The following is a 23,491-nucleotide window of genomic DNA, read 5'->3' as shown; positions in this document are numbered from 1 at the left end:
TATTTCTTCCATCAAATCACTTTTACACCGTTGCCAAAATCTGCTGGGCATATCTGTGTGGTGCTATTTCAGCATTCTCTGGTCTGTTCTATTGATCTCTGTGTCTATCCTGCTGCCACTACCACACTACTTTGGTTCCTACAGCTCTATAGTAAACTTTCGTATCATGTGGAGTGATCCCTTCCATTTGCTTCTTACTGTTTTAGCTATTCCAGGGGGTGTGTCTTTCCTTGAAAATTCTAAAATAAGTGTATCTGTGTTCACCAAAAAGCCTACTGGGGTTTTGATAGGAATTGCATTAACCCTATAAATCAATCTGGGGAGAAATGACATCTTTGCTACATTGTCTTCCAATCCATAAACATGGTATGCCTCTCCATTTGTTATTTAATTTCCTTTGTCAGAACGTTGTCATTTCCAGCATATAGATCCTGTACATGTTTTGTGAAGTGTATACCTACATATTCAATTTGAGTGATTGTAAATGGCATTTGTGATTTTCATGTGAGTTTCTTCACATTCACTGATAGTATATAGAAATGTGGTTAGTTTTTGTGTGCTGATATTGTGTGCTATGATCTTGCTGAGCTCTCCTATTTCTGAAAGTTTTTTTGTTTTCATTTTGTTTCACAGACTCCTTGAGATTTTGTGCATAGGGCCATTTACAAAGAGCTAATTTTATTTCTTCCCTTTCCATCTGTATCATTTTTGTTTTTTGTTTTTCTTGCCTTATTCCAGTGACCAGAACATCTAGGACTATGAACATCTTTCCCTCATTCCCAATCTTAGGGGCAAAGTATTCAGTCTTTCACTGTTAAGTATGACATTAGCCATAGTGTGTTTAGATGCTCTTTTTCAAGTCAAGGAAATTCCCCTGTATTACTGAATTGCTGAGAGTTTTAATCATGAATAGGTGTTAGATTTTGTCAAATATTTGTCCACATCAGTTTGATGTGATCAAATGACTTTTCTTCTTTAGCTTGTTGATAGATGGATTGTACTAATTATTTCATAATACTGATCCAGTCTTGTGCAGTTGAAATAAGCCCTACTTGGTCACATATTTAATTATTTTTTATGCATTGTTTATTAGATTTGCTAATTTTTTGTTGGGGAATTTTGCATCTAAGATCATGAGAGATAGTGGTCTGATGTTTTCTTTTTTGTGTCTTGCCTTTGGTTTTGTTATTAGCGTGATACTGGCCTTACAAAATAAATTGAGAAATGTTCACTCCTTTTCTATTTTTCTGGAGGAGATTGTGTAAAATTCATGTTAATTCTTCTTTAAAAACTGGGCCTATACATTTCTTTGGGGGAGGAGATTTTAAATTATGAATGCAATTTCTCTGATGGCTGTAGAGTTTTTCAGATTGTAAAGAATTGACATCTTTGTTGAGTTTTGGTTGAGTGTTGATAGTTTGTGAGTTTTGAGGAATTAGTTCATTTTTTTCTAAGTTGTCAATTCATGAATGTAAAGCATTTCACCATTTTTCCTTATTATCCTTTAGACATCTGTGGGATCTGTAATGATGTCCTCTGTTTCATTCCTGACATTAGTTATTTGTGTCTTATCTGCTGTTTGTCAATTTTATTGATTTTTCCAAAGAACCAGTTGTCTCATTGATATTTTTTTCTGTGGTTTTTCTATTTTCGATTTCATTGATTTCTGCTCTTTTCTTTATTATTTCCTTCCTATTCTTTGCTTTGGGTTTATTTGGCTCTTTTTTTTTTTTTTTTTTTTTCTACTCTCAAAACCTAGCTTAATGATTTGAGAGCCTTCCTTATTTCTGATGTAATTTAGTGCTGTAAATTTCCCTCTCAGCACTGCTTCAGCTGAGCCTGACAAATTTTGATATGCTGTGTTTTTATTTTCATTTGGTTCTATGTATTTTAAAATTTCTTTTGAAACTTATTTTATAATCCATAGATTATTTGAAAGTGTATTATTAATTTCCACAGGTTTAGAGATTTTTCTGTTGTCTCTTATTGACTTCTAGTTGATTCCATTGTGGTCAGAGAACCCACTCTGTATGATTTCAACTGTTTTACATGTTGGTGTGGTTTGTTTTATGGTCTGGGATATATATGCTCTATCCTGGTGGATTTACATGGATCCTTAGAAAAATCTGTATTCTGTTACTGTTGGGTGGAATGCCTTATAAGTATCAATGAGACACTATTGGTTAGTTGATAGCTCAGATCTTCCAGATCCTTGCTGATTGTACGTCTAGTAGTTCTGTCTGTGTTCATTGCTGTGAAGGAGTCTTGAAGTCTCCCACTCTAACTATGGATGTGTCTCTTCTTCCTTTCTGCTCCATCCATTTTCTTCTGTGTATTTTGAAGCTTTGCTGTTTGGTGAGGACTAATTCTTTTGAAAAATTTAAATGGAAAATCGTTTTTAGAGCTATGTAATTGTCATAACACATTTGAGAATACATACACCCCATTTTTTCTCCTCGAACCACATTCGTTTCTTCATCACGCCATCCTCAGTGCAGACAGAGGCAGGAAAGACCAGGCCCATGGAGGTCTGGGCCTCAGAAGCTGACTTGCTGCTTTAATCAGTCTTGGGAAATGTTTTTACACTTCTCCTTCTGTGGAAAAATGAAAAGAGATGAAGGGTGGACTTGCAAAGGAGTTTTCTAAACATTCCATCCCCTTGGTAAAGTAGGAATTTAAAACAGAAAGTAACGGACAGATGAGTGCACTTCACGCATTCTCTGCCATGTGCATTAAAGATGAGTCTGTCACGGGGAGCCTGGCTACGTTCAGCTCTGAGCTTGAGAGAACACAGTCACCCCTTCCTCTCGTGCTGAAGCAAGTATGTGAGGATACAAAAGAGGGAGAGCAGCTTGATAGAGAGATGCTTGGATCTCCCCCAACATATATTTAACAATGAAGTCACGCATTTAACATGCCTTGTGACATCCTGGAGGACTGCTGAGCAGTGCTGACTGCGGCCACACCATGCGTGGGCCCTTGTTACCAAGCGCAACAGCCTGCGTGCCGCTGAGTGCCTCAGTGGTTCTTCAGTGGTGAGGACGGCCCAAGAGGGAGGCAGTGCTACCCTAGAGCATGGGCAGTGAACCTGGGGTGGGAATAGGAACCCCAGGAGTCCAGGCCTTGCCCCCTGGGTGATCATGCAGCTCAGGCATTTTCCTTAAGCCCCTCTTCTCCAGAGTCCTCCCTCGTAACTTGTCTTAGCTAAATCTTAGGGTTGTTAGGATGACGAAACAGGATTGTTGTTGGGAGGGACCCTATGCTTTTGCATTAACTTCCAGCAGCAAGTCGAATAGTATGAACGTCTTCGGTGTCTCCTGCAGGTGTGAAGTTTGTACAGAGGCAGAAGACTGGTGGCCCCCTCAGACAGGCGGCCCAGGCCACACCTGTTGTCAGGGCCTCTGTCCTCCAAAGGCACAGCACAGCAGGGACACAGAGACTTGGATAAGGACACAACCAACGAGATAGGATATGCCCAGACGGCACAATCCCGCGCGCATCCCCCACCGATAGACGATGGACATTCGGTCAGGGTGCCTGGGCTTCAGAGCAAGTAATTGACAAAGGGAAGACATGGTTACAAGGTATAAAAATAGAAATAAAGTGTAATGAGTGTCTTTAGAGGTGATCAAATCCTGGGCCTTTGTCCAGCAAATGAAAGTTTTCCTCTTGGTCAATCTTGATGGATCACTAAACCAATGGACACTCCGGCCTCTTCTTCATCATGTCTTTATCTCTGGGACTCATGGAGTATCATGGTGGGAACAGGCCTTGGAAGCAGTACCAGGGATGAGCCACCACCATCCTTGGGACCTTCTCCGTACAGATAATTTGTAGTTTTTGACCTTTCCTCAGTAGAAGCAGGAACTGTTCATCATCAGTCCAAACCAGACAGAAAATCCTCACACCTGGACTAAAAACTTCACCACATGTCTCTGTCTTGGGTAGGTATGAGTTGACCACCACGAGGGGCCATATTCACAGGGTTGAGGCCGGGGTGGTGGGCAGATGGCCAGAGGGAATACTTGGGTCATGGGAGGCTGCACCAGCCAGGGCACGTGGCCAGGATAGGGAGAGCACAGAGGTCAAGGAGCCAAGGCTCCAGCAGTGCCCGTGAGAGAGAGGAAGGGACATGGTGTCGAGGAAGGGGCTTGCCCAGTCCACTCACTGCAGGGACTGGGGTGCTGATAAATGAGAATCTACAGCGTCCACACTAACCCAGGCTGAAACCTTGGCAAGGAGTCAGCAGCTTAATTCCGAAGTCACTCACTGGGAGGAGCAGGTCTGCATTCCAGCCTGGTTGGAGTTGTGCCCAGGCATTGGTAGTTTAAGTAACTACAGCTTGGCAGAGCTGGTGGCACCTGGAAAGCAGGGTGTAGAATTGAGACCTGTGTATCTGCGTCCCAGAAAGAATCCTAAACTCAGGAAAATCACTTTGTGTGAAGATGTCCATCAAAAGAAATCTTCCTTTATAGTGAAATATTGTAAGCAACCTAAATTACCAATACAAGAGGAGTTATTATTCTTATTCTTATTCTTTTCTTCAACTTTTAAGTTCCAGGGTGCGTGGGCAGGAAGTGCAGGTTGTTACATAAGGAAACATGTGTCACAGTGGTTTGCTGCACAGATCAACCCATCACCCAGGTATTAAGCCCAGCATCCATTAGCTTTTCTTCCTGATGATCTTCCTCCACCCACCCTGTCCCTCTTCCACAGGCCCCAGTGTGCCTTTTTCCCCTGATGTATCCACGTGTTCTTGTCATTCAGCTCCCACTTATAAGTGAGAACATTTGGTGCCTAGTTTTCTGTTCCTGTGTTAGTTTGCTGAGGATAATGGCTTCCAGCTCCATCCATGTCCCTGTAAAGGACATGATCTCATTCCTTTTTATGGCTGCATAGTATTCCATTGGTGTACCACCTTTTCTTTATGCAGTCTATCATTGATGGGCATTTGGGTTGATTCCATGTCCTTGCTATTGTGAATCATGCTGTAATGAACATATGCGTGCATGTATCTTTATAATAGAATGATTTATATTTGAGTATATACCCAGTAATGGGATTGCTTGGTCAAATGATACTTCTGCTTCTAGATCTTTGAGGAATCGTCACATTGTCTTTGTCTTCCACAATGGTTGAACTAATTTACATTCCCACCAACGGTGTAAAAGCGTTCCTTTTCTCTGCAACTTCACCGGCATCTATTGTTTGTTGACTTTTTAGTAACTGCCATTCTGGCTGGCATGAGATGGTATCTCGTTGTGGTTTTGATTTGCATTTCTCTAATGACCAGTGATGTTGAGCTTTTTTCACATTTGTTGGCCACATGAATATCTTCTTCTGAGAAACGTCTGTTCATGTCCTTTGCCCACTTTTTAATGGGGTTGTTTTTTCTTGTAAATTTGTTTAAGTTCCCTGTAGACTGGATATTAGACCTTTGTCAGATGGATAGATTGCAAAAACTTTCTCCCATTCTGTAGGCTGTCTGTTTGCTCTGATGATAGTTTCTTTTGCCATGCAGAAGCTCATTAATTGGAACCCGTTGTCAGTTTTTGCTTTTGTTGCAATTGTTTTGGGCATTTTTGTCATGAAAACTTTCCCTGTACCTATGTTCGGAATGGTATTGCCTAGATTTTCTTCTAGGGTTTTTATGGTTTTGGGTTTTACCTTTAAGTCTTTAGTCCATCTTGTGCTAATTTTTGTCTAAGGTATAAAGAAGGGGTCCAGTTTCAATTTTTCTGCATATGGCTAGCCAGTTCTCTCAACATCACTTATTAAATAGGGAATCTTTTCCCCATTGCTTCTGTCAGGTTTTTCTCTTCGACATTTGATGATGTGAGTGATGTCTCACTCCCAGTTCTCAGCTCCTTGGAGGCCACGGTTAGGCTTTCTTGGCTCTTGGAGTCATGATCGATGGAAGGGCTGCCCTGCCTTGCCGTGCCCCTCTGAACAGGAAGGGTGGTGGGAGCTGCAGCAGGTGGCTGTGAGGGGCAGGGAGTGTGGCGAGGAGGGCCGGGGGCCGTTTTACCATTGAGGGGGCCAGATGTGTTCTCCTCCCTCCATGGGCACATCTGCATCTCACTGATTTGTACTGAGTTGGGCCTCTGGGATTTGTTGGGTGGGACAAGGAGGACTCAGCGGGCAGGAATAGGCAGCTTCTCCCTAGCAGGTGCTAAAATCTAAGAGATTACAGGCCACTCACACCACAACCTTAGACCTGTGTTTAACTTCAGGGAAGGTGTGAGGACACAGGTCATGGGGCAAGCGTGACATGGGACATGGCCTGCAGAGAACCCCAAAGTTAAACACCTGCCTCCGTCTCTTACTCACTGAGTCATCGACTGGGGAAGGTAGGGGAACTCCTCTGTCTCTCTCTTTTTGGGGAGAGTAAAATCATTGCATTTTATTTGTAAGCATACAGTATTTTTCCACTGTAAAAGTTAATGATGCTCATCATAGAGCTATTTCAGTAAATAGGAAGGCAGAATCCAGGAAAAAAGACGTAACTGATACTTAAGCACTCTCTGATGCCCACTGGTATATTTTCTTTTTTTTCTTTGCTTTTTTCTACTGAGTGGTTTGTAAACTTTTGTATCCTGTTCTCTTTGATTTAACACTAAAGCATGAAACTATTCCATGTTATTACAAATTCCACAGAAATATGCTAGTGAGGGTTCCATAATATTTCATCACGTAGCTAAACTAACATTTAGTTAATAATTCCTCATATTACACGTTTTTATTATGAACTAAGATTTCTTTTGATGGACATCTTCATGCAAAGTGATTTTCCCTGTGTATAGGATTTTTTCTTTAGCTCATCCACCAACATAGTCTGTAGCTGTAGCACCTTGAGTGCGTCTGATCTTGTCTGAATCTCAGAAGCTAAGCAGGGTTGGGCCTGGTTAGGACTTGGATGGGAGAACGCCCACCAGTGCAGATTTACTGGGTCTAAGAGTGGACTTTTCCTCAGACTCTTGATACAAAGTACCATGTTAATTTCCAAAAAGATGACACTGATTTCCACTTTCTGTGTCTGTAGGTATCTGTTTCCCCCAGTGGAGGGTGTGTGACCTTATTAGACCCATTGTGAGACCCACGTGGGCCCAGACTGCCCCGTCACCTCCAACCCACAAGCTGCAGCCTTTGGTGAACCACGGTGGGGTCTGGGTCTCTGACTGGTGTCAGTTCAGAGCTAATATTTAGTGCAGTCAGATCTCGATACTTTCTTCTTCCCAGGGCAGAGTCACTCTGGTTGTGTTAACTTCCTGGAGTTGTTGTAATAAAGTCCCACAGACTGAGTGGCTTAAACAACAGAGATGGATTCTCGCACAGTTCTGGAGGCCTGGAGCAGGAGAGGAGGAGGCTGTCCTTTAAAATACAGGAGTCCGGGGGACTAACTGGGAAGGCGTGGGAGGGGGAGGGAGGGAGTCCCATAGACACAGAGGAGTGAACCATGTTCACTTTGTCAGTTTTTGATAGCAGCTTGTATATACAATTTGTTTCCCCCCCCCTGCCCTCAGCCCCTCCCAGAAAGAGACTTAATCTGTCACTCAGGCTGGAGTGCAGTGGCGTGATCTCGACTTGCTGTAACCTCCGCCTCCCAGGTTCAAGTGATTCTCCTGACTTAACCTCGGGAGTAGCTAGGATTACAGGCACCCGCCACCATGCCGGCTAATTTTTGTGTTTTTTGTAGAGACGGGGTTTCACCATGTTGACCAGGCTGGTCTTGAACTCCTGACCTTAAGTGATCTGCCTGCCTCGACCTCCAAAAGTGTTGGGATTACAGGTGTGAACTACTGCGCCAGGCCTACAATTTCATTACTAAAACAATTCCACTGTAAAAGGGAAAAGAACAGAAAAGAATTAGCTCAGATACATAAGTAAAAATGTGCATACAGTTCCTTGGCTTAGGATGCTGAACGGTTGATAGTTACTGCCGTCCGTGCAAACCCAAGCAGGAGCCTCTTTAGATGGGGCCACGTTTCCCTCATGAAGGACCTCAGGTGCTTTGCTCACATGCAAATTTGCTGTGGACATGTCTAACCGGACGAAATTCATGAGAAAAGATGCAGTTTGAAGGCCCAGATCGCTTGGGGACAGAAGGAAAGAGGGAGGAACACGCCTTGTATTTCCCTACTCATCTTGTTCAGACACAGACTTGGAGACTTGGATTTCAAAATAGTTGAAAACCGCTCACAGGCCCATTTCAATCTGAGACCAGAGCAGATGGAATGGGCTTCATGAGCTCCTTCCCTTCTCCCTGCAAGGTCACGGTGGCCACCCTGTGAGCCACTCTTGTCACGGCCGAGCCTTTTCCGGCCATCTCTCACTATGAATCACTTCTGCAGTGAGTGCAGTATTTACCCTGGTGGGAGGGCCCCTCAGATATGAGTAGGACCCGGATTAAGGTCAGGTTGGAGGAGACTCCCACGGGATAAGAGGGACTTTCTGAATCTCAGATCCCTCAGCCAAGATGACCTCACCACATGCCCTCTCTTCTATCAGCAAATCCGTCCATGTGGCTTGACCATGTCTGGGAAACACCTTTGCTAAAAATCAGTGGAGATTATTGTCTCAGAGGATCCCAGAACCTCCTTAGGCAAATGTTACCTAACGCTCTTTAAGCAAACAGAGCCTGCCCTATAAAATCCGGGGCTCGGACGCAATCTCATCCCTGACTCGGGGTCGCCTTTGGAGCAGAGAGGAGGCAATGGCCCCCATGCAGAACAAGGTGATCTGCGCCCTGGTCCTGGTGTCCATGCTGGCCCTTGGCACCCTGGCCCAGTCCCAGACAGGTAAGGTGTGCTTCTTCCTGCCCTGTGGGGCCACAGCCAGCTCGGGCAGCCTCTGCCGGGAGCCACTGTTTTACATACATATTTTTGAGCACCTGTTTTGTGCCAGGTGCTGTTCTAGGCCCTTAAAAGTATATCCCATGTTACAGGATCGGCAAAAGCAGGGGGAGAATAACTAACACAGGGTGGCAGGGCCCCGGGAGGCCTTTGAGATGTGCGACGAGGAGGGTGCTGCCCTCGGTCGGGGCTGTTTTCCCGTGTTGGGAAGACTTTACAATCCTCCCAAGTGTCATGTTTCAAAGAGGAAGTGTTGGTGTGGAGTCTCAGAATAGTGCTTCCGAGTGTTCATGCAACATTTCCCCCAGGGGCAGGCCCTCCCAAGGCCCATCCAGATAGGCCCAAATGCCTGTCCCAGTGATGGCCAACTGGGAGACCCTCTTCCACAGGCCCAAATGCCCATCCCAGTGGTAGCCAACTGGGAGACCCTCTCCCACAGGTGCCCGGGCTCCCCTGGGATCCATGCTCTGGGAGTCAAAGCCATCTATCCCATGAATGCGTTGGCTGGCAACCCCTGTTCCCCGGTGTTGTCGCGTGGATCGGTTGCCCTGGCTCCTTCTAGGGAGTGGAGGAAGAGCCCACTCTTGCTTCCTTGGGAAGTGTTTGCATTTCAACTCCTTTACCTGCAGAATGGATCAATGGTCTGCCCTAGGGCTGTCGGGAAATGCGGCGTGGCAGCGTCTGGGACTTGCACTTCGCCAGCTGCAGGGAGATGAAGAAGTTATTCGCTGTTGTTAGGTTCAGTTTCAAGCTGGGGGCAGGAGAAAGGGCTTTCCACGTTTCCAAAGCAAGGCTTTCCAGAGAGGCCTGAAGAGGGGGCGCCCAGTGGTGGTGTCCATGCCTCTACTGCCCTCCAGCCACCTGTTGATCACTGCTGTGGGGTACGGGGCCTGAGGGGTGGGCTTGCGCAGCATAGAAGAGAAGCCGGCATCGGGCGGCAGTGGGAAGCCCCCAAGCCCATGGCAGGGAGCGGGGGAGCTTTGGAACCCGAGAGAGGAGGCGGCCTCTGTGTACAGAATGAACCGGGTGGGTCCTCATGCTGGCCACCCCCAGGCCCATCTGCCTCCGCCCTTGCCCCCACCCAGCCCCCAGCCCTGCCCCCTGTGCTGTGGGATCACAGAGGCCGCGGTTAACTCCCCTCTCCCGGCCCCACACACCCTCTGGCTCAAGGCTCAGAGCTTCCTTGTGGGTCACTCAGGTCCATGACCCTCTTACAACAGAAATCTAGAAAATTGTGATTACAATTTAGCGCATTCGCGTGTGGAAACCATTTCCATTTATTTCTGTCATGCGACAAAGCGGGTGGGCAAGACAGCGTCTGCTGGAGGCAGAGCGCCGGGGCTGGAAATCCTCCTTCCTGAGGAGGAAACTCCCCCACCTCCCAGGATGATGATCCTCCCTCACCACGGGGCCTCTCTTGACCCCACAATGCCCTGGGGGTGGGCGATGGTCACCTTCACTTCGTGATGGATCCAGACCCCAGGAGGGCAACGTTCCCATGGAAGCTGCTGGGCAGTGGGAGGTGAACCCGGATCCTTCCCAGCAAGCCAGGAGCACTGTCTCCAAAGAGAGCTCGAGGCCATCTCCGATAGCAAAGCAGACAAGAGAGCAGCCCCTCCGGGCCTCCCTGGGGCACCCTCACCTGAGCCAGTGTGGCCAGACGGAGCTCCTCTCCTCCTATGCTCCAAGACAGGGACAGGGACACAGACAGGGACAGGGACAGGGAGGGTGCTCTGGGCTCCTCTTTCCCCTGCTGCTGCAGGCTGTCAACCGCCAGATCCTAATAGGTTGCCTTCTTAGACCTTTGATTCCGCGGAGCTCTGAGTCTGAAGCTCTTGTGTTAGAATGTCTTGCATAAGATCCTGTGGCAGCCCCCAGCCAGCTCCATCTGTCCACGTGTCCTCCCCCTCTAGCCCCTTTCCTCACTGCCCTGCTTCAAGCTGTTTCACAGCTCACAGCCCTCTGTCGGCTCCTCCTAGACCACCCCACCCCGTCGTCCTCTCACCTTACCTGCAATGGGCTTCCACCTCCTGAACACATCTGGGTCTCTGGAATGGCCTTTGCCCATGTGGCCCCATCTTCCACTGGTGAATCTCCTCCTACAGGGGGCCCCCCTGCTTTGTTCAGCCTGCTTGTCATTGGCCCCTCCTGGGAGTGCCCCGTACCCCCGTGGTTACCCTGGGCACCCTGGGATGATGGCCTTGGGTTGTCTCACACATTTTCTTGCCTTTCTCCTGCATCAGATCCTCAGACTCTTTTGTTTTGTTTTGTTTTGTTTTGTTTTGTTTTTGAGACGGAGTCTTGCTCTGTCACTCAGGCTGGAGTGCAATGGCGCGATCTTGGCTCACTACAACCTCTGCCTCCTGGGTTCAAGTGATTCTCCTGCCTCAGCCTCCCAAGTAGCTGGGATTACAGATGTGTGCCACGACGCCCGGCTAATTTTTTGTATTTTTAGTAGAGATGGGGCTTCATCATGTTGGTCAGACTAGTCTTGAACTCCTGACCTCAAGTGATCCACCTCCCTTGGCCTCCCAAAGTGCTGGGATTACAGGCGTGAGCCTGGCCCAGATCCTTAGACTCTTAACGACGACTTCTCTGGTTTTAATTTCTGGGTCCCTCTCACCTGGCACAGTGCCTGGCTTTTGCCATGCTAGCTCCCACTTCTCATGCACACAGATGGTGCTCAGTAAATATTTATGTATTGAGTAAAATTTAATAATCATTTGTTGAAATTAAAAAGTGAATAAATAAGTTACCTAGAAAGAAGCAAAGTCCACAAACCTGGGGCACCTTGCATTTTTCCTGAGTGTGATGTTTGCACATCAGGATGTGAAGACCACATCTCCCTCTCGTGTCCTGAGGGTTTTATATCTGCCTCACCGGACGGTTGCTGATGTCATTGGAGAAGGAAGCTGGATGGGTGTGTGCACAATAACATCAAGGAATTCAGCCCACAACTTACTTTGCTTCTTACCTGTGCACTTCTAGAGACATGTACAGTGGCCCCCCGTGAAAGACAGAATTGTGGTTTTCCTGGTATCACGGCCTCCCAATGTACAAGTAGGGGCTGCTGTTTCAATGACAGCGTTCGTGGGTTCCCCTGGTGCTTCCATCCTAACACCATCGACATCCCTCCAGAAGGTACGACCTTTTTATACCATGGGTTCTGAATATTTAGAATTAGTTAGAAAAGCCACATAAGACTGCAGAGGCTCTGATCGGCATCACCAGCTGTGCCTTTCCCCGGAGTCGTGGCCGCAGGTGGTGGCGCAATGGGGTAGCCTGAGTCAGGCTGCGTTCAGGTCCGGGAATAGAAAGGCAGGGCTGAGGGGCTTGGGAAGAAACCTGATTTTTCCCCGGCTTCTCTTCACATCTCTAACCAAAAGCCTGTGAAGAGCCACTATTGGTAATGTTTTCCAGCTTGCCTAGGATAGAGGGAGAAGGCATGACAAAATTTGAAGACAGTTCATGTATTCTTTTCTTTTTTTTTTTTCCCCCTGAGATGGAGTCTCGCTCTGTTGCCCTTGAGCTGCAGTGCAATGGTGGGATCTCGGCTCACTACAGCCTCCGCCTCCTGAGTTCAACCTCAGCTTTCTTTTTTTTTTTGAGACGGAGTCTCGCTCTGTCGCCCAGGCTGGAGTGCAGTGGCCGGATCTCAGCTCACTGTAAGCTCCGCTTCCCGGGTTTACGCCATTCTCCTGCCTCAGCCTCCCGAGTAGCTGGGACTACAGGCGCCCGCTACCTCGCCCGGCTAGTTTTTTGTAGTTTTTAGTAGAGACGGGATTTCACCGGGTTAGCCAGGACAACCTCAGCTTTCTAGTAGCTGAGATTACAGGCGTGTGCCACTGTGCCCAGCTAATATTTTTTTGTATTTTTAGTAGGGACGGGGTTTCACCATTTGGCCAGGCTGGTCTTGAACTCTTGACCTCAGGTGATCTGCCTGCCTCAGCCTCCCAGAGGCTGGGTTACAGGCGTGAGCCACTGTGCCCGGCTGACAGTTCATGTTTTCTAAAGAATGTGCCTGTTGATACTTTGAAGTAAAAACTCTGTAATTGCTTAAATGTGAAAGAAACTATTTATCCTCACTAAAGCATCTCTTCCTCCCTCTCCCTCACCCCTGTAGAGGAGTGTGAATTTTAGACACTTCTGCGTGAATCTGCCTGCATCCTGACGCGGTGCCATCCCCAGCACGGTGGTTAGTCCCAGAGCTCAGCCACCACCTCCACCGGACACCTCAGACACGCTTCTGCAGCTGTCGGCTCACAACACAGATTGACTGCTCTGACTTTGACTACTCAAAATTGGCCTAAAAATTAAAAGAGATCGATGTTAATCTGTGCTTTTCATTCTTTTAAAGAATACGAATGATTTTCCTTTCTTGAAAGCGAAGCACAGCCTTTCACCCTGGGCTCTCTCTGTGGGTTCTGAGCCTTCTGGGCTTCCTAAGCTGGGATAGGAGTGGGCAGCTGAGTGTAGAAAGCAGGAATGGTGGGGTGTGCAGCAGGTGCCCGGCTCAGCGCTCAGTGCTGATGCCCGAGGACCAGACCTCAGGCTCCTTCTATGAAACCACAGAGTCCCCCAGAAGCAAGTCCAAGCCGCACTCTTGTCCAGTAGTGAAAATGGACACCAACTCCCCTGGCATTTCTTAACTCACCGCGGATGCCCCAGCGACCAAATGATACAAGTTCCCTTTCCATATATTTGCTTTCCCAAATAGAAACTGGCGTAGGAGACGAAACCCATAGCAGAGTGTCTGAAAGCATGTGTAATAAAAATTGCAGAGGGTGGCATGGGCTGCCCCCTCCAGGAAAACCCCTCCCCAGCCTGAGATCTGAATGAACTAGAAAATAGAACAGCAGGGGAGGGATACAGAAGCCAAAATGTCACTTTATTCCCACTGGCCCCTCTTGGCGAGGATTGGGAGAGGGTGTACCCCCCGACCTAGTTGTCCTTGCTCCAGGGGCCTCAGCTCAGCAAGCCCCAAGCCAACTGCACCCTGGGTTCCTGCTCCTCCCACCTGTCCCTCCATCTGGTGCTCTTGTGCTGGGCATACGTTGCACAATTATACTGGAGATGGGGTCCCAGGAGCTCTGGAAAACTGCTCTCTGCAGCCAGCTGGTTCCAGGGAGGAAGAGGGAGGTGCAGAATTGAGTGCGGCCAGCTCGTTCCACATTAACCAGTCCGGTAAATCATTCCCAAACCCTTGGCCACTAGGGTCAGCAGGTAAAGAGGCCCAAGAGGCCAGGAGACACCCACCATGAAGAACCATCAGGAACGGGAAGCCCCCTGCCCCCAGCACACAGCAGCACACACATGAGCTGTAACAATACATGTTGTCACATATGTGTCAGGGGGCCACAGACACCTCCTCTTACCTCTCAGATGTGCAAGGAAGTTTTAGCTTCTCTTTTCCATCTACAGTATGTCTGATCTTACACTCTCTGTCTGCTAATTACAGGCAAAAACAAGCTAGCTATTTATTTAGTCCAATTCCTCTTAAAATTCAGTTTGTCATAATAATTTGCACAGCTTCTGTCGGTCACAGTCTTCGGGGACGCATTGCTCATTCTCTTACCTTGTTCCACCCCATCTTGCCCTCTCTACCCCTGAGTGGGGTGAAGGACTCTCTGGGTCTGCCCATGCCCCTTGGATTCCTGCTGGCCCACTGTGGAGCAGTGGCTGGGGGTTCTCAGAGCCCAGCTGGTGTGTGGCCTGTCCCTTCTCCCCACGGTTCCCCAGTGCCCGAAAGGCAGGCTTTCCCCATGACACCTCGTAGCCGACTGTTTCCTGGCTGTCCACCATCCATTCCTTCCCTTCTTTCTTACCTAATTTGCACTCTACAAAGGAAGGGGGGAAAAGAGTTCACTTTTCTAGCCCCTCTTTTAGCCAGAAATGGCCATGCAATTCTATGTGGCCCATGAGACGTAGGGGGCATCTACTTGAATGTGGGACAGGCTTCTCCCTTGATGATTGAAGAGCGCCCTCTGGCTTCCTGGGCCAGCCCCTGCAACCTGCCTTTGGGTATTGTGGAAGGTAGGTGTGATGTAGTGTTGCAGTCAGCCATTCTGTGATAATGAGGTAAGGCCCAAGCGCCAGAGCCTTAATAACCCTGAGTTGCTGATTTGAGCCCCTCAACCACCTCCAGACATCATGTTAAATAAACCTAAGTGTGCTTATGGGTTAAACCACTGCCAGTTTGGTTTCCTGTTACATTTCAGCATATTACCAAGGCCCATATCTTCCCTCTACCATAGAGCAGTGAGCCTATGGCCCAGCCACAATGGCCAGGAACAACTGCTCTCACCAAGGACTGCAGGTAGAGCCAGTTAACAAGGTGAGTCACTGCCTTCCTGTGGTTTCCCTGGGCCTCCACCCAGTGGAGCCTGGGCAACAGGGCAAAACTCTGTTTCTACTAAAAATACAAAAATTAGCTGAGTGTGTGGTGCATGCCTGTAGTCCCAGTTAGTAGGGAGGCTGAAGTGGAAGGATTTCTTGAGCCCAGGAGGTGGAGGCTGCAGTGAGCTGAGATTGTGCTACTACACTCCAGCCTGGGTGACAGAGTGAGACATTGTCTCAAAAATAATAATAATAATAATAATAATAAAACGACAAGAAGGCCGCATCACAGGGAACCGATGGTGCACTCTAGGCTGACATCTCCTTCAGCCTTGAACCAGCATCTCACGGTGACCGCCCTGTGCACTTGGCCCTGGAAATACGCAGTAAACATGGGCTGCTCTGAGGATCATGCGGGGCTGCAGCTGGGCTCAGGAGCCCTCACCCAGAATCTCTTAGACGAAGCAAGAACATGTGTTAGCGCCAGGCTCCCTCCACCTCCTGGTCCCCAGCTGAGATCTCCATTACCATGACCCTGGTGGAGAAGGTGGAGAGAAGGAGAGGACGCACGACTGCCTCGTGGCCAGAATTCAGGTGTGCGGTCCTTTTACCCTCCCACACCTCTATGAGGTGTTCACCTCCTTTTTCCCTCATTTTCCACTTCGTGCTGTCAATCAATTTAATAAATAGCAGGTTTCACACCTTAATTTGGTCTGCGCACCCCTTTGTTCTGCCACTGGCCATGTACTCGGAGACCACAATTGCTTCTAGATAATTTCCCACACAATAGGGTTCTGTTCAGGGCATGTATTGAACTAAAGGTCAGACCAGGAACTAATTCTCGAAGCCAAGCTGCAGCTTAAGTTCATATTTGTAGGGTCGTTGGGAAAGATATTGTTAAGAAAACTCCCTCACCTTTCTTTGCAAGTAAAGGGAGGGATGGTTTGTTGCAATATTTTATTTTTATGAATTTGATAGGAAACATCAGCTCATAAGAAACACATGCCTGGCAAATCCCAATCCTAGTAACGTACCAGGAGGAAGGGATACCCATGAGGCTCCCTGACTTAAAGGTCCAAGCAGACAGAAGATACCAGTTGGTAACACAAGAATAAATAGTATTGTTTTTAAAGGATTTCTGACTTGTTCTCTTCAGCTCTTAACAGTGCCCTGAGCTGGACATCTTTGAGGTAGCAAACAGACTAAATTAGATCAAACCACACGTGCCCACACATGCCCACACATGCACGTGCTACAAGGGGACTCAGTGAAGCTAAAGGCAAGTATTGGAAGGATTTTCTACATTTCATCTGATCTCATCTATCAGTGTCGAGAAGTTGGAAGGGCTGAGCTTATTTATTTATTATATCTTATGTGCAAGCTAACAGGTGAGTCTGCCACAATTTCCTGTTTCCAGAAGACAGGAAATTCCTGGTTCAAAGATAAATGACTTTATTACTCATGCTACAGCAAGCAGCATGAAGAAAGGTTACTTGTGTCGGTTCTGTTTGCCTCCAAGACCCCCAAGGGACTGGGACTGGGAATGCACTCAGATGGGTGCCTGCACACACAGTGGGTTGCCTTATGGGAGAGAAGCCCTGGATTTAGGGATCCAAGTGTTTTATAAGGGACAGTGAGCTCACCTGCTCTTTGCTCCAGAGGGAGACATCTTATCCACTTTCCAAGATTGTTTGTGACCCAAACATCCTTGGAGAGATAGTCTGGAAGAAAGGACTGTTTTCATTGCCTCCTGTGGTTGGTGAGGGGGGGATTTCACCCTAGGACGATGGGATGGCTGAACACGCCACCCCCAACATCGCATAGGTGAGAACAATAGCAGTTTGTGAGTCCCATATCCTTATAGCCCAGGGGCTGAGGACATTGTGCCATGTGGGACCACACAGAGGTGGCATTCAGGGGCAGAGAGAATAAGCAAAGGTTGTGGGAAGCAGGCTTTGTAGTATCAAGAGGGCGTGGTGGCCAGTGGCTCCCACACGAAGATGCAATTGGCTTGTTTAAATAATTCTGTGGGCTGGCAGAAAACTGAAATCTGCAGCTCACGGATAAGCAAGCACAGTGCCTAATCCCTTGATAGGCAGGGTTGTTTGGCTAGGGGACCTTATCCATGGGAGTAGAGGTGGGAGGGGAACTTTTGGTGAGGCTGCTTGAGGCCCTCCCTGTTTCACTAGATGTCAAGGCAGCACTTAATATTGTGCCTTAAGTTTAGGTCTTACGCCATAAGGATAGTTAGTTTCTTATTCACGCGATGTGCAGAAATGTGAGAAATTTATGGAGAACTGTCTCCCAACAACCAGTATACTAAATATCTTATTTTCAGGACAAGATTATAGAGGGAGGAAAAACGATTAAGGCTCATTTCTGTAACATTTTATTAAGAAAAATAGAATGCGAATATTTCCCTCCATTGTTATTTTAAAATTTTAGACAGCTTAAGACTATAATATAGGGGTATATGGATATTTTTTTTCTTTTTTGAGAGTCTTGGTCTGTCACCCAGGCTGGAGTGCAGTGATACTATCTCGGCTCACTGCAACCTCTCCGCCTCCTGAGTTCAAGTGATTGTTCTGCTTCAGCCTCCTAAGTAGCTGGGATCGCAAGCATGAGCTACCATGCCTGGCTAATTTTTGTATTTTTAGTAGAGACAAAATTTCACCATGTTGGCCAGGCTGTTCCTGACCTCAGGTGATCTGCCTACCTAGGCCTCTCTAAGTGCTGGGATTATAGGCGTGAGCCACCGCACCCGGCCTGGATTTTTTAAAGGGCTACATAGTAAATATTGTAGTTTTTGGGGACCTTACAGTCTTTGTCACAACAAGTCAACTCTGCATTGTAGCTAGAGTAGCCATAGATAATATGTAAATCAATGGACTTAGTTATATTTCAATAGAGCTTTATTTAAAAAACAGGCCATTAGACCAAGAACCATCATTGTCCAACCCCTACTGTCATCCACCATTTTATTTTGACATGTGATAACCTAAATGGTTAGAATACTTTTCAGGTTTAAGGCTGGTCAGATCATGTCTTGTCTGAGCATGGTCTCAAATAAACAACCCATTCAGATACTAAAGAGACATTTAAAAGTAATTTACTTCTTGAGTAAAGTCTTCTCAAAAAAGTGCAAAGAGGGCCAGGTGCAGTGGCTCACGCCTGTAATCCCAGTACTTTGGGAGGCCGAGACAGGCGGATCATGAGGTCAGGAGATCGAGACCATCTTGGCTAACACAGTGAAACCCCGTCTCTACTAAAAAATACAAAAATAATTAGCCGGGTGAGGTGGCGGGCGCCTGTAGTCCCGGCTACTCGGGAGGCTGAGGCAGGAGAATGGCGTGAACCCAGGAGGCGGAGCTTGCAGTGAGCCGAGATGGTGCCACTGCACTCCAGCCTGGGCGACAGAGCGAGACTCCGTCTCAAAAAAAAAAAAAAAAAAAAAGAAGTGCAAAGAGGAATTACCTTGCACAGCACATTAAAAATGTGCTAAAATTTATGTCCCTCCAATTTTATCTCCCAAATATAATAAGACATTTCTAATTTCATTCTTCCCCAGACTCAGTATTAACATCAGCACTGGTTCATCTGCTTATGTCTTCTACTAGCTTTGGTCAAGTTCTTTATGATGTAGATAAATCTAGTCCTGGGCTCTAAAAAACTCTACTCTTCACCCACTGTATTCATCAGCACAACACGACTCTGGAATCCTGGGATGCTGGGAAGAGAAATTGAATGTGTAAGTCACTCAGCCTTGCCCTTCGACACTCAGAAACATTCAGCATGTAAATATTAGTAATAAAATACTGTCCCCCCATAATAGTGTAAAGATGAGATATTAGCACACTTGGGTTTTAGGAGATGCGTTGGAGAGCATCTGATAAGTTTTCACTGCACCTCCCCTTCACAGACAAGGAAACTGATCAGAGAAGTAAAGAGGCTTGACTCATTTATTTGCATACATTCATGTTGTCCATGCCCAGATATTATTTTATGAATTTCAAAAGGTAATTTGAGTGATGGGCAACGCTAGGTGGCAAATTTCTATCCCCCAGACTCCTGCGATGTCAGTTATCTGTTTCTCCACTGACTCCCTCTCATTTAGTCTACCATGTACCAGAGCTAGGATGGCTTCTGGGGATGCACATGAATGAGGCATGGGCTTGACTCTGGATCTTTCCTCCATTTGCTTGCTGTGTTATTTGGGCAAACGATTTTGCCGATGTGATGATAAAATGGGGATGATCATTTTAGCCTTACTTCGGATTGATGTAAGGATTAAAAAGAGCAAAAAGCAAAATTCTTAGAATAATGCCTGGCACACGTAAACCTGTAGTAAGCATTAGTTTTTCTCTTTGGTGCAATTAATAAAGGACCCAGAGAAGCAAAAAATTCATTTACAGTATGGGTGTGGCTAAGTGTTATGATTCAGATAGATAAAGGGTGCTGTGGAGAACTGGGTGAAGAGTACACGTCTTTACTCAGGAGGAAATAAAGGGAGGTTTCCTGGAGGAAGTGACTCCTGAGTTAAGAGCTGAGGGAAAGATGAGTGTTAGCAAGGCAAAGAGCAGGGGAAGGGTGCTGTGGGGGTGGAGAGCACACATGAGCCAAGGCTCCAAGATGAGAGCGTGTTTAGAGAAATGCAGACTCGTGTGTGATGAGGCAGGGCTTAGCAATTAAAAGGAGGTGGCGGCACATGTGGAGTCCAGTTCATTCATGAAGGGTCTTGCTTTTCATACTCAGGAGTTTGGTCTTTACCCTACAGGCCGTGAGGAGCCAGAGAGTGACAGAGAAGTGACACAGATTTTTATTATATAAAAATTAAGCAGGGCCGGGTGCGGTGGCTCACACCTGTAATCCCAGCACTTTGGGAGGCCGAGACGGGCGGATCACGAGGTCAGGAGATCAAGACCATCCTGGCTAACACGGTGAAACTCCGTCTCTACTAAAAAAATAAAATACAAAAAATTAGCCGGGTGCGGTGGCAGGTGCCTGTAGTCCCAGCTACTCAGGAGGCTGAGGCAGGAGAATGGTGTGAACCCAGGAGGCAGAGCTTGCAGTGAGCCGAGATTGCGCCACTGTACTCCAGCCTGGGCGACAAAGCGAGACTCCATCTCAAAAAAAAAAAAAAAAAAAAAAAAAAAAAAAAAAAAAATTAAGCAAGTTTTTTTTCCTGGATAGGGACAACACCATTTTCATTTTAGAGTCTAGTTAGGAGACAGTTGTAGTGAACCAAGTGAGAAATCCTGCAGACCGGACAGGGTTGTAAACTCAAATGCTAACAGAGGTCAAGCAGGGGCCATAGCTGAACAAATTCATCCAGGTGGGAATTGGCTGGAGCAACCTGGAGAATTCATGTCTTGTGTTAAGGGATGCCTGTAACTTCAGCCTAAAGCACTTTTTAATTTTCTTTAAAGTTCCTTGAAGAGCGGATTTGCAAGTGAGAGCTTCTCTAAACTTTTGTTCACCTGAAAAATTGTTTTGAAAGCATATATTCAGAGTGTAGAACTTTTCCCTAGCACTTACACATGTTATCCCACTGTTTTCTGGTTTGCATTATCAGATAAAAAGAAATACTTGATCAAGAATGCATATTGAGTAAATAGTACTGTGTTACAAGTCATTATTGTTATTATGTTCTCCTCCATGCTGTATGTCTTTGTCTTAGCCCATTTTCTGTTGCTAAGTTGAAACTGGTGATTTATCAGAAATGAACTTCATCTCTTACAGTTCTGGAGACTAGGATGTCCAAGGTTGAGGGGCTGTGTCTCTTGAGCGCCTTCTTGCTGGTGGGGACTCTCAGATGTGTCCCAAGGCAGCCCAGGGTATTCCATGGAAAGGGCGAGGATGTGTCAATGTGCTAGCTCAGGTCTCTCTTCTTACAAAGCCACCAGGTCCCCTTCCACGATAACCCATGAACCCATCATCCCATGAATCCATTAATTCATGAGTGGATTAATTTATTCATGAGAGCAGAGGTCTCATGATCCAATCACCTCTTAAAAGCCCCACCTCTCAATACGGCCACACTGGGGATTAAGTTTCGACATTAATTTGGAGGGACATTCAAACCCTAGAAGTCTTTTTCTCCAGCTGCTTTAAGAATTTTTTAAATCACGGGATTTTCAACAGTTGAATCATGCTGTGCCTTGATGTGATTTTTTTTTTTTTTTTGTATTTATTTTCCTTGAAATTCTTTAAGCCTTTAAGATTTGTAGGTTTATACTTTTCATCAACTTTAGAAAAATCTAATGAATATTTACTCAATACTCATTCTTGATCAAGTATTTCTTTAAAAGATTTTTTTCTCTCCTCTCCTATTGGTACATCAATCACATGTATGTTAGATTGCTTGATATTGTCTTACCAGTCATTGGAATCCTGTTTATTTGTTTAGTCCTTTTTCACTTTATGCTCTAGTTTGCATAGTTTATCTTGCACTGGCTTCATTCAAGTAAACTGACCATTCCTCTGCAGTATCTAATAGTATCTAATCTGAAACCCACACAGTGTATTTTTCATTTCAGATGTTGTATTTTTTATTTCTAAAATTTGTACCTGGTTAATTTTTAGTTTCCATCTATCTATTGAGATTTCTTTTTGTTCCTTTATTATATTATGTTCTTCTTTCAATCTTTGAACATTTTATGCCATGTCTAAGTCTGTTTTTGTTCACTGATTTTTCTAATGACAGTGGGCCATGTTTCCTAGTTCTCTCCACACATCTAGTAAACTTCTGATTTTCTGTTAGACATTAGGGATGTTATGTTGCATATTTAGGTTTCGCTGTCTTTGTTAGTAAAGTGTTGGAAGCTTTGCTCTCTCAGGTAGTGTCATCAGTTGAATTATTCCTCCCAAATTCATATATGAAGCCTTAAATTCCATTACCTAAGAATGTGACTACATTTGGAGACAGTGTCTTAAAAGGGGTAATCAAGTTAAAATGAGTCTCTTAGGGTGGGCCCTGGTTCAATCTGACTGGTGTCCTTATAAGAAGAGAGACACCAGGGATGTGCGTGCACAGAGGAAAGACCATGTGAGATATGGGAAAACACAGCCATCTGCAAGCAGAAAGAGGCCTCAGTAGAAACCAGATGTGCTGACACCCTATCTTGGACTTCTGGGCACCCGAATTGTGAGAAAGTACATTTCTGTTGGTTAAGTCACACAATCTGTAGTATTTTGTTATAGCAACCTGAGTGAACTAATACAAGCAGTTAATTTAGTTGGAGGTTAACTTGATTCTTGCAAGACTCGTGTTAAAGTTTTGTTCAAATGGGTTTAGAGTAGCTTTCCTTTAGAAAGATCAGGCTTCCTTTTACGGCATGGCCTTTACTGAATGTTTGAAGTGGTCAACACCTTTGGCTGCTCAGAGCTCAAATGCTTTCCGGCCCCATGAACCCTGCACTAGTCATTCAGTTCAGCCTCCCTGGTGATTGTTCTGTCTCCAGGAGCTATTTAGCCTGGCCTTGTGGGCACGAACAGCATAGTATTTGACGAAAAGCTTAAAGGACCCCCATTTATATTTCTGGAGCTCCCTTCTCTTACCCTGATAACCCGCCTGCCTCAGAAGCTTCCAGTTCCGGCCTCTGTGTCCTCAGCCCGGTGGGACTGCAGTACCATTCGGGTTCCCCTCCCTGTGCTGTAGTCTGGAGAGTGTCTCCAGAAAACCAAGGCAGCCGTGCGACTCCCCCTATTGTTTCCCTTCTCTCGGGGATCGCTGTCTGGCCCTGCCTGCTGCTCAGCAACTGCAGACAGTTACTCATGTAGTTTTAGAGTTTAGCCTCACGGTGGGAGGCTAGCCTGGTAGCCATGACTCCATAGTCAAAAGCGGAGGTCCACATGGATGATATTTGAGGTGGTTCCCATTTGTTGACTTTCTATGTGAACTGATGGAGAGTATCATCCCCAAAGTGTGCAGAATGGAAGTGAGCAGGGGTGGAGAAGGATAGACAGAAAGAAGGAGGGTGCCAGCCCTGAGTGCCTGGATGGTGCTGAGATCATGCATTGAGAGTGACAACAATCCAAGGCAAGTGTCGGCCATGCTGGGCAGATGGCGTAGGCACAGAGACAGTGCGAGACAGCAGTGAGGAAGACAATGGGTGAAGAGAGCACCATGGAAATCAGGTTGGAGAAGCAAGAAGGAAGGATAGACAGGAGGGGGCTCACGCGGGGGTAGGGGATTGGAGGGCTTCAGGATTCAGACAAAGGTGTGGTGGCAGGGAGAATGTTAGGAGATTAGGACATCCTGGGCAGAAAGGACATTTGCATACCATCTTTCGGAGGTAGAGCTC

General features: G+C 46.4%; 1 protein-coding gene across 1 annotated transcript; it reads left to right on the top strand.

Annotated features, from left to right (window-relative positions):
- The first annotated feature begins 7,731 nt into the window (after positions 1-7,731).
- TFF1 (trefoil factor 1) lies at positions 7,732-13,185 on the top strand. Its single transcript, XM_003895448.3, has 3 exons — positions 7,732-8,798; positions 11,841-11,993; positions 12,976-13,185. The coding sequence occupies exons 1-3, from the start codon at positions 8,714-8,716 to the stop codon at positions 12,990-12,992; spliced, it is 255 nt and encodes an 84-aa protein (XP_003895497.1). The 5' UTR covers positions 7,732-8,713; the 3' UTR covers positions 12,993-13,185.
- Positions 13,186-23,491: the final 10,306 nt, after the last annotated feature.

This window comes from Papio anubis, chromosome 4 (genome assembly GCF_008728515.1).
Source record: "Papio anubis isolate 15944 chromosome 4, Panubis1.0, whole genome shotgun sequence".
Classification (NCBI taxonomy): domain Eukaryota; kingdom Metazoa; phylum Chordata; class Mammalia; order Primates; family Cercopithecidae; genus Papio; species Papio anubis.
This window is presented reverse-complemented; position numbering and strand designations above follow the sequence as displayed.